This window comes from Pteropus alecto, unplaced genomic scaffold (genome assembly GCF_000325575.1).
Source record: "Pteropus alecto unplaced genomic scaffold, ASM32557v1 scaffold75, whole genome shotgun sequence".
NCBI lineage: Eukaryota > Metazoa > Chordata > Mammalia > Chiroptera > Pteropodidae > Pteropus > Pteropus alecto.
The window spans coordinates 5,296,255-5,308,424 of NW_006440638.1; the positions used below are offsets into that span (position 1 = coordinate 5,296,255).

Genomic DNA, 12,170 nt, shown 5'->3' on the forward strand with positions numbered 1-12,170 from the left:
GGTAGAAATTCTAGTTTGTAACACTGGTATAGATGCTCTTTTGAAAAGGAAGAGGGGGAAGTAAGTGTTTAAAATTCAGAACACCATATGAATTAATTGTTCACAGTTTAAAACAAAAATATACAAGGAAATACATTAATTTTTTTTTATTTCAGTTATTTGATTGTTGGTATAAACAATCTACTAGCCCATTACTGAAGTTTATACTCTGATAGAATATATATTCTATTTAATTAACACCTGAATTATCTCATAACCACCATGTTCTGTGAATAACATAATACAGACACTAAGCATAAGATGTGTGCATAATTACTTGAAAAATTATAACAATACTCTAGTTTTAGAGAGAGCCTTTAAATGTGTCCTTCTTTGGGACAGAATCATGTCTTTTTCCACTGAAATCTATCAAAAATTGATCTTGCCATTATGAAAATCTTATTTATAATAGCAGAATAGCTTATAGAAGAAGTTAAATATAGTTAATTTTCTGAATAAAAAACATTTTACTTTTCTTGATAATATGAATATTATATTGATTTTTTAACTTTTTTGAATACACACTTTGCAAAAAACATTAGTTGTTACCTATGAAATAAACTGAAAATAGATTTATTAAAATAATGTATAATTTCATATTAAAATCATTTTAATCAATTTTGCTATAAAAGTTGAAAATACAAGATGACAGTTCAAAGCAATTTATCAAAAAAGTTTCACGCTTAAATGTAAAAATTCCTATGTCCTGCCTCTGTAATACAAAATGAAAAATGAAATGTATAAAATGAAAGAAAATGTACAAAAACATTTATAAGTCAGTGATATAGAAAAGAAACTATAATTTTAAAAGTGAAATCATATACTTGGACCTTCAGGCATGACAGTGTAATTCACTCATGCTATAATTCATTTTGATAAAGAAAAAAAAACCCACTGAGTTTTACTTTTACATAATAATGATCAATATACAAACTTCGCATTCTCTGAGGAGACTTTTATTAATTTACTGCCACACTCCTGTTCTCTGTTCTTTGCCTCCACTCGTTTCAAAAAACATGAAGTCCTAAATAAAAACAAAACACAGAAATGAGTTTTCAGCAACACATATTAATTTTCAGATGCATTAATGCTAAGAGATATGATGAAACACAATAACATATCTGCTAAACAAGAAAATTTAACTAATAAGCAGATCTGGGAAAAGTCGATACGCTTCAACATTCATTTTAATATCAATTAAATCCTGTAATTCTATTTACTTACTAATACATGCACGAATTAAATTAGTTCTCTGGTAATTTCTCTAAATTCCACTTTTTTTCATGTCTCTCAGAATGTTCCTCTTTCAATCTTCCTTCCTCAAATTATTTTTACTTCTTCTTTAGTAATATAACTTTTCTTATGACTGGAATTCCACGTACAACTTCTACATATTTCAGGGGAATGATAGCCTTTTTAGAGTTAGAATGCCTCTTAGAATTTTTTGGCCCAGTTTTATGATTTCTCTTCCAAACATGTCCACTGTGTTCTCCAGCTTGTTTCACTCCATCATTGTCTAACTAGACACTCTCCTCCATGACTTATGTCAAATCCTATGGATTTTATCTCACATATCTATCATTTTCCTTTATCCCTTCAACAAAAATAATGTAATCATTATTTATAATTACTTGCAATTGCATTCTTGTAATTTTACCTCTTCAATTCATTTCTCACACAGTCACTAGGATTTATCTTTCTAAACTTTGGATTGATAACTCTCTTATTTAGACCTAGTTTAAAACTAACCAGTTAACTGAACAACTTTCAGTATCTTCCCAATGTCTATAAGAAGTTACCCAATCCTAAAGTTGCCCAATTCCACACTCTTTTTCCTAATAACTCCCCTACCAATCCCATGTCCCATTTATCGAGACACCCCAGACTGTCCTCTCTTCCCTATACACACTATATCTTTGGTTATGGTGTGTAAACCTTTGGTTAAACACTTTCCTAAAGGTTAAGGTTAAATTTCACTTTTTATGTGAGATAAACACTTATTGAAAACACAACTTTTAAATAGAATTGTGGTTATATTTAAAAATGTATATAGAAAATATTGAGCCTATCCTAAATTAGATAGAATAGCATAATAAATTCCAAATAGCCAGTCACCTAGATTTAATAATTATTAATATGGCCAATCTTGGTTCATCAATTGCTTCGTCCCCTAGATACTCCTGCCCTCACATCTTTTATTTAAAAGCAAATATGTGATATCAAATCATTTTATATTAAAATATTTCAGTATGTGACCCTAAAAAATATGGATTCTTATTTTGTTTTTACATAATCATATCATCATCATCATATCTTTAAAAAAAACAATAAGTCATAAATCATCAAATAGCCAATCGATGTTTAAATTTCTATAAACAGCTGTAAATGTCTTTTTGTTGTTGTTAATCCTTTATTACAAGTCACACACATATAGAAGCATATGTGGACTTTGGTGAAAAAATTGTAAATGACTTTTTATATTGGTTTGTTCAATTCAGTATAGTCTACCAACTGCATTAAGTTGATGTCTTTTAAAACTCTCTCTCATTTTGATTTTACCTTATTTTTTTGACATTTATTTGTTGAAGATTCTGGATCCTTTTTGTTGCATATACCCTCATCTTTTAGTTTTTTTTCTGACTGCTCCTCAAATGAATGTTTAAAATACTAATCTTAGTGGTTCTAAACAGCTTGAAAGCTTGGTCCCATTTCCAGGGGTTTTAATTTCTATTTGGGTGTAATCTTGATACAAGGAATTTGAGAAGGTAGTCAGGTGTTTCAACTGTGCATCTAAGGCTGAGAACCAATGCTCTGTCCCAGGAGTCCTTGACTTTGACTACACACTGAATCACCATGGGAGCCATACAACTTCTGATTCCCAGCTTGTGATTTAGTTCAGCTGGGGTATGATTTGGTACTTGGCGTTTCTGAAAGCTCCCTAAGTGATTTAATGGATGATAAGTTCAGAATCACTGCTCTATCCAGTGTGTTTTCTCTCAAGTGGCAGTTCCATCTGAAGGCTTATTTGGATGTGTACACTTATTGCAGTTTACATTCCTGTATCAGAGGATATAATTTATAATGAATCAAGAGGAAATCTGTGTTTCACTGAGCCTTATTCCATGTAAGGCCATATTTGAAGTCTTCTAAGTACCTATTTCAATTTTTAAATAAAATCCTCAAAGACCAGGCCCTCTATTTGACACACAAAGTCCTTCTATTGCCATGTGAAAATGAGCAGAAGTTCCAGAGAAAATAGTCACTTGTGAATCAGGAGTATCAGAAGAAAATAGAATTTCAGAACTAAGATTAAATGGGACCCCTTTAAATAAAAGCTATACACTTAAAAAGGTCATTTAAAAATGTACAACTTACTGAATCATTTCAGAATGATACTAGAGAAACCATCTATACCCAAGATTAACAAGAATTGACTTACAATGAGGAAACATGCACCAAGCATCACAGCTTTCATTTTCACATCAAGGTCTATAGGGAACTGTATCCCAAAGTTATCGGCATCTGTAAATGCCTCTCTCACAAAACCAGTCCACTGCTTCGAAATCTTGCCAACTACATTTTCTTCATCAATAGATTTAATCTAAATCGGAAAAAAAATGACAGTCATAAAGAATTCTAGAAAATAATAAAACTACTCCCAAAGTTAGAATAAAATGAAACAAATACACTATCAAAATTATGTGAAATATGTAACTATGAACATTATATCACTCATTAGATTCATATAAATTTATATATATATTTACAGATAAATGCCAAAAAATTTTTCTTTGCTACAGAGAACTTATATGAAAGTAATTTTGCTGAAATATTTAACATTTTCTATTTAACATTAAGACAGACATTTTGTGTTTTACATTAAGACAACTGAATTCAATTGTTCCAAAACAAAATTTTGGTATGTAAAGATACGAATATGAAATATTTCTTTGATGAAATTCTAGAAACCATCAGGAGGGTAGTAAACTAAACCCCCAAGTGACATCTGCTTTAAGAGAAGCACAAAGAATTTACATAGGCTGAGTGTTTAAATGCAATGGGAGGGCCATCACCACCCAGTGTCAGTAGGAAAACATGAAGTACTAAGAGCCTGGGAAAGAAGACTGGCAGTTTTGAGTGAAGGAAAGTATCTAGTGAGTAACTTGATGGGATGCCACAGGTCAAGGTTTGGGCTAAGACTGGACAACAGGAGGGTGGGGGAACAACAAAAGAGGAAGAGAGGTATTTGAAAAAAAGAGCTCCAAACTAAAATTTTCCTGATTTTAGAATTCTGCATAAGGAAAGTCATAAAAATTGAACAGATCATAACAGGACAAATGTACCTCACCAGATGGGTATGTGGGCGTGAATGTAGCCACATCCCCATGGTGTGTGCATGTACAGCTGCATCAGCCCAGGAAGAGATGTGTCCTTTTCAAATGTACACGAGGTAGCACATGTGCTAGCAATACTCTTTAAAGCCCTAGCTCAGGTTGGAAGCAGCTAAATAAATGTGGAGAAACTAAAATCAGTTTACCCATTTTATTTGGGTGTGCGTGGTTCTTAACAAATTCAAAATAAACTCTTAAGATGCAAACTGTGATAGTATGGATGACTGTTCATCAATATTCATTTACTGAACCTCCCTGCTGTAGGCGCAGTATATGTCCCTGAGCATGGATAATTAGGCTTGGCCATGTGACTTGTTTGACCAATGGAATGTTGATGTGAGGTGAACACAGACCTAAAACATGGCTGATTGTTTGGTATGCTCTTGGTGTCCAGCAATCAGCTACGAGAATAGTATGATCCAGTTAGTTGCTCTTGCTATAGCTCCAAAATGAGCATACCGAGAGCAGACCTGTGGCCAACTTATAGCCTAAATCAGAGCCATCTCGCTGAGCCTAGGTATACCCACCGAGACAGAGTTGACCAATGGACCTATAGCATGAGAATAAATACCTGTTGTTGTAACCTACTGAGCTATAGGGATATATATATATATGTTATATAACATTATCGTGGGAAACTAGAAGAATACAAATTCTCTCTTCTGATACTTTAATGTTTTTTCTGCTAACAGCTGTCATCTAAGCATTTGTGGCTAGTAATAAAACCTTACATTTTATTTTTTAATTTAGTTATTTTTAATTTGTTTTTGAAATATACAAAATTTACAAAAGTTACAAAAGTTAACTTATCAGCTCCCATAATCCTATCACTAGACTTAAAAGATAATAGCATTTCCCTTTTTTGAAATAGAAAATTTATGCAATGAAATGATTTCGACTTTTGGAAGAAATAAACTGTTATATTAGTATTAAATTTAAATTTAACTTATTTTTAAAATTAATTGATAAAGGTATTCAAAAGCATCTATAGGCACACAGAAACTAGATAAGTATCAAAAGAATATACTATAAAAAATTGTAAAATACTAGAGAATTATATAATTAAAAACATAGGAGTGTATCCATAGATACTAAAAAGGTATTGTATTTATTTGCTAATCAGCATTTATGTGACATCTAGTATATGCATGCATGGCATATACATTCTTTACAAATATTAGGTAATTTTTCCACATATCTTTATAAAGTATGTACTACAATTACACAGAGTTTGCACAAGAAAAAACTGAAGCAAAGAGAGGTTAAGTAATCAGTCTCATATCACACAGATAAGAAGTTGTTGGGATGGATTTCAAATCCACGTTCTGTGTTCCAGAGTCTGTACTCGTGACCATTATTATACTCAGACTTTTAGAAAGTTAGGGATCAATTCTTAATAAAAATCTAGGCTAGGGTTCAGCAAACAATGGCTAATGGGCTACATTTAGTCTGTTTTTATAAACATTTTATTAGGACACAGTTACACCCAGTATTTATGTATTGTTTTGACTTTATGTACAATGGCTGAGTTGAGTAGTTGCAACATTAATTCTATATGTTTTCTGTCTTGTCTTTCATACACACAAAACGTTAATTTTGCTAATACCAGCTCTAGGAAAAATAGGAATATAAAAATACTATGAAAAATAGCAAGCAATATATTTCTAAATTATGAAACATTTGCTATTTCAGTTAAAATCATAAACTTGGTAGGTATTCCCACAACTGGCATTATTATTCGGCATTGCTGTTGAAGCTGGCTGGAAAAGAAAATGAGCTAATTGGTTAATAAATATTAGAAGAGCTAAAATGATTTTGTTTGCTCTGTGATTTTATAGCTAGGAAACCAAGAAATATGGCAAAAAGACTTCTAAATTTAATACTTAAATCCAGTCACATGACTGCATAAAAGGGGATAAAAAATGAATAACTTTTCTCTACAGTAACAATAAGTACCTAAAAATATAAATAATGTTCCTTAATAGAGATAATGCCTATAAATTAGCAATAAATTAATAAAAATTAGAGGATGTATATGAAAAAAACTATATATCCTTCTCAAGATTACAAAATTAGGTAGGAATAAATAAAAAGATCACATTTCTGAGATGAGACAGGTCTAGCATCATAACTATGTTAATTAAAAAATTACAAACAAATGTAATATAATGTGAATTGGATTCTAACATTAGAAAAATTGAATGAAATGGACTTAATGTGTATAGGAAAGGAAATAGCTAATAATAACAAGAAAATACAATGAAGAAGATTAAGCGACTGCTTAGCTATGACCTGATATAGGGTATATCATTAAATCATCATAGTTAAATCATAAGGCAGTGCTGTAGGAACAAATAGATCAGTGCACTAGAGGAGAGAATCTAAAAATAGATCCCATTACTTATGGGAATTTAATGTATGGTATTTTATTTTAGCAAGGAATTAATAGTGTACTTAATAAACTGTGAAGACACAGTTATATAGATATTTGAATTAAAAAAAAAGTGTGATTCAATTTGCAGAAATAGAATTCCAAGTAAGTTAGAAATTTAATGTAAAAGAGAAAAAAATAGATAAAATGTAAGATTGGAGGGAATTTCATTATTAAGGCAGGAGAACACAAAGCTATTAAAATAGATATATTTGACTACATGAGATCTAAATTTTCTATGTGATATCTTTATATCTCATAAACAAAGTCCAGAAAAAAATAGCTGTGGAAAATATTTTCGAATCGAAAGACAGATGCAGAGTTGACATCTTCAACACACAAATTAAATACATAAATTGACAAAGGAAGAGTAAACTATGTAATAGAAAAAACAGGCAATGTACATGGATAGATAATTCAAAAAGAACAAATACAAGTAGCCAGTAAACCTAAAATGATGCTCAAAATCCTTAATGGTAAGGGAATTAGATATTAGAAGTAACCTTCCCCCCTACACATTGCTGATTTTAAATTTCCTTTTTTAGTTTGATGTTTGTAATTTATCTGAGCTGTATCTAGATGTCGTTTCTCTTTCTTACCCAGAACTCCCTGCACTTTCTGAATCTGAGGATACATAGCATCAAGTTGGCAAGATTCTTAGTCATTTATCTACTTGAATATTATCTCAACACATTCTCTGTATTGTCCTTTTCTGTAGCTCCTCTTAGGCATATGCAAGAGTAATTTACTCTAGCTTCCTGTCCCTTCAATTATTTTGTCCCTTCCAATTTGTATCTCCCCTGTATATTTTCCTCATATAAATCATCCAGTTAAGCATTTTCTCCTCATCTGTATCTAATTTGCAGCTCATCTTTTCCAATGAAGTTTTCTCAATGACTTTTCTTCATTTCTGGAGGTTCTATTTGGTTTGTTTTCCTGTTCTTTAGTCTCATTCTTCCTGTTATGTTTCTTGTTTTGTCTCTTTAATGTTTACTTAGGTATTTCTTATAGGATCGATTGCAGATTGTAGTATTACATGCAGCTTATTCCGGGTGGAGTAGTTCTTTGAGCCGTTGGTAATTTTTGAATCTGCTCACGTGAAGATAGGGCTTGTTCTGTAGGAATAGAGGTGCCCTTGGTGATCGATGTCCTAGTGGGCTTTTGCATTTGACTCTGCCATCTGTATCACCACTCAGGATAAATTTCTATGATTTTAGATTGCTAAACCATGGTATGAAACAGTAGTATGAATTCAGACACTAAACTCATCTAGCAGGGTGAATTGGAATATCAGTTTCATGTAGGCATATTGATTTGCCTGTTTTACCAAGAGTCCTGGAAGGACACAGATTCCCTTATCGTCTCCATGGGATAGAGATTCTACCTATCTTCCTTCTATTCTCCCTTGGAATAATCTTATCATGGCTTTAACTACCATCGGCATGCTACAAACCCCTCAACTTTTCCCTCTACATACTTGAAATCCAATACAATTCAACTACACACTATTAGCTTTCCACAAATCAACTATTTCTCTTCCAAGATTTTTAACTGGGCCAATGGCACTGTATTCATTTAGCATCTTAATCCTCAGACATCAGAATAATATCCAAATTTTCTTTTATCCTCAACTGACATCAAATCTGTACGTAATTCTACTTTGTACACTTATTAAATGTCTCTCAAATTACTTCTTCCTTTAGAATGCTGCCTATCCCTGCTCTGTTTCTACACCCAGTTGCCGTGCCCACCGATGCCCAAATGGAAATCATGTTCCATAATGGTCCCTCATATTGACAATTTCTGCCTTCAAACTTCTCATTATATAGCCTGAAAACATTTCAAGAGACTAGTTTCTCAATTCTCTCAAAAATGTTACCTAGTAGAACCATTCTAAATGCACAGGAGGGAAGTTAATTTATTACATATAATATATGTTCTAAGGTATCCATTCAGAATGGTTGCTGGATGACTTCTAAATTCTTTAGCATTAAATGTAAGGGTTTCACGATCCCGTCTGACTTGCTTCTCCAGTATCTTCACTTATTTTCCATAAATAAAATATAGTATCTAAACTTGTGCTAATATTCCCTAAAAGAACAATTTTCTTTGACTCCTCTGGATCTTTGATAGAAATGATAATCTCTACATATAGAACTATTATTATACATAAACCTATAAAGTCTTTACACATACATAGTATACATCCCTCACCCCACAATCCATATTCCATTTTAAGAGTGTTCATAAAGGCTCTATTAAATCACATGTGTTTTCTTGGAATGCCTGTCTCGCTCATTAGAATCCTAAGTCAATGACAAAGAAAATTCATTTTCATATGATCAGCATCTAAAAGAGGAACTGAATATCATGTGACTAATTGCCAGGCAGATACTACTATAAAAGAGTGAAGTTGGATAGTGGAAAACCTTAGGAAGTCAAAGGTGATTGGCAGTTCCCACATATTATCACAAGGGGGCAGCACTACTCAGGTTCAGACTTTTTTGCCCCTTTTATAGAAATGTGGGTCCACTTTACCACATTTTCTGATTTTCCAACAGAGTGAGAAAATCAAGATTAACTTCTAAAATCACCAGACTTTTAATATTCGCAATTAAGTAATGTGAGCTATCAGGCTAGGCCATCTGTTGGAAAACTGCTCTAATGAAATTTCTCCATATCGTAAGTACACAGTTATATTGTGGTTTCTAATGATCAAATTTAATATAAAGATAAAGGAGAGACCATAGAGAAGCATTATTGGGTAATATGTCTTACACTACCTTCTTTAAAACTCTCTTTGCATAATTGGCCTTTTTGTAGGAACTCAAAGATGTCAAACCTACTAAAGAGTGCTATGAACACTAGCAGCTTGTGTTTCAAACTATGGAGGGATCCACATGCTTTGGAAGTCAGACTACACTGACAAAGGTTCTACTGAAAATGGATAATATACTGTACTTCCATACAAAAACTACCACGTTTAGATGTTAGATGTTTTACTTATATTTATTTGACTACAGGGCTCTACTTTTCTTTTTTTCATTTAGCATAATGAACACTGATGTTCAATGACAGAAATGACCACCATTTTTGACCAAAATTAAATATATGAGCACATTGTTTCCCTCTTGAGATATCAGGATATACATATATAATTCTTACATTAGGAAAGCAAAATCTATAAAAGATTATCACATCTCTTACCTCAAAATCAATATCTGCACAACAACTGCATACAAGACATGGACCAACAATTTTAAGTACATCCTCTCTCCTCTCATTTTGAACAGTAAACTTTGGCAGGCATGGGTGCCAATTCTGAGTAACATACCCTATAGGTACTCCAGGAGGAGCGTGGATTTCTATCTAAAAGGCAAAAGAACACATATAAGTTGTAATGACAATAATGTCTAATAATAACTCTCATTTACTGAATACTTTGTAAATGTCAGAGACTGTTCTAAGCACCACTTGATTTATAACTTGTCTTCCAGGTTGGTATCATCATCCCTATTTATAGATGAAGTAACCGAGGAGCAGAAAGATTCATTAACCTGTATCAGATTTCATAGATAGAAAGTAGAAGAGATGAGCCACAAACTCGGGCATGCTACACACATAGTCTCAACACATTTAAGCACTGCTCTACCGGCCTTGTACATTTTGAAATTTCTATATTAATAAAAAATGTGTAAATTATTAAGGAACTCTTTTCTCTAACTCCATTAAAAACAGTTGTTTGGATGTATGGACAGAACTCTGATCATTGCCATTTTCAAATATGTGTTGCAGTGATGCTATAATGAAAAGAAAATGGGGCCGGGAAATTTGGCTGTGTTACTTAGCTGGGTGACCCAGACAGTACCTCAGTATGATCACGTGTAAAGGAAGACTTCCAGTGCTACTGTTTAAGATCAATAGATAATGCTTTTTAATGTACTCTTTACCTTTAGACCATATTCCATCAAACTCTCATATTTTGCTCAGATATCCTAATGGATGGATACTACCATACCTAACCAAAATGACATGGAAAACAAAATAATTAAGTATGAATAACTTCAGTTATCTTTTTAAAGCAAGTGCAGTATTACACTCCAAATATCTATGTGCTTGTGTCTCTGGATCATGGCCTCCCAGCTACTTATGTGGAATGACTGACCAGGAAGGGCTGGTCTCAGGCCAATAGAGATATAGGCAAAGGTCAACTTTCCTATAAAATCTCTGTATCCTGAGATCTATGTTCTCTATAGGTGGGCTGACAAGTAATATGAAATACACAGCTGGCCATTATGAAACTAAAGGTACTCACAATTAGTATGTATTTACCACAGGGGACTCAAATACATTCTTTTTTTTTTTTTTTTGGAATGGAGAACCAAAAAACACAGGAGTTGAGATTTCTCAGAGCAGCTCTCTTTTAGGTTTGCTCCATAACGGGTTGGCCAAATTGTTAGATTAATACATCTCTTTTTTCCCTCATTCTTCTGTATACTTGCTCCAGGAATTGTATTCTTGGATATTGTCTATGATCATTTCAAGTAAGGGACTTGACCAAGTGTTTTATTGTCCCAGCCCTTCTTGAAGATTGAGAAGTCTGGTCTCTGAGCAGATGCACAATCCTACCAGACAAAATTCTCAGGGACATAGGGATAACTTCTCATTGTTTTTCATCTGCCATCCTTCCTCCTATTTATTCTTGACCATAAACCAATAGCTTGTGGACCAATTTTCCTTAAATCCCATTTGATTATATAGCTTCAGCAAAAGGGTGAAAATTCTTGTTGAACTATTTTACAATTACCCAGAAAATTGTTCACTGACCTCCTGAAGGCAGCAGGGGCAACAACAGCTGGTACACCTTAGAGGTCTCTCCAGAGTCATGACTTCTCGGCCCATATTATCAAGAATCCTCATGGTAAAAGGTCTGGAAGCTCCACAGCAATTTCGGGTACAACAATCAGTATCCTCTGCTGCAAAGTAAATCCTCTGTCCAAGGCTGTTCTTAATTTCATATCTGTTATTTGTTTCAAAGCCTATTAAGACTAAAAGTATAAAAGAGGACCATTATGTTAAAAGAATATTGAATCTATCCTAAGATACTATAATATACAGTTGTACCATTTTTAGATGATACTTTAAGCAACACAGGGAGAAAAAAGAAATGATTCAGAAAGAGAAAAAAATGGCAAGGAAGAGAGGAGGAGAGGGTATTAATGTATAGAGAAGTTAAGAGTTGCTTTATGAGGTATGGAAAAGAAAACTCATATCTTCCTAATTCCATAGACCCATGTCAGAAAGGGAGA

General features: G+C 33.0%; 1 protein-coding gene across 5 annotated transcripts in view; it reads right to left on the bottom strand.

Annotated features, from left to right (window-relative positions):
* Positions 1 to 131: 131 nt before the first annotated feature.
* Positions 132 to 12,170, bottom strand: part of LOC102893597 (phospholipid scramblase 2) — a 27,633-nt gene continuing 15,594 nt past the window's right edge. For all 5 annotated transcript variants that reach the window (XM_015593638.2, XM_006917459.3, XM_006917458.2 and 2 more), the window contains 4 exons: positions 11,689 to 11,909; positions 10,069 to 10,230; positions 3,479 to 3,640; positions 132 to 1,063 (listed from right to left, as the gene is read on the bottom strand). In XM_015593638.2, coding sequence (XP_015449124.1) covers positions 1,004 to 1,063; positions 3,479 to 3,640; positions 10,069 to 10,230; positions 11,689 to 11,909 — 605 coding nt within the window. In that variant the 3' untranslated portion in view covers positions 132 to 1,003. The remainder of the gene's footprint in view (positions 1,064 to 3,478; positions 3,641 to 10,068; positions 10,231 to 11,688; positions 11,910 to 12,170) is intronic.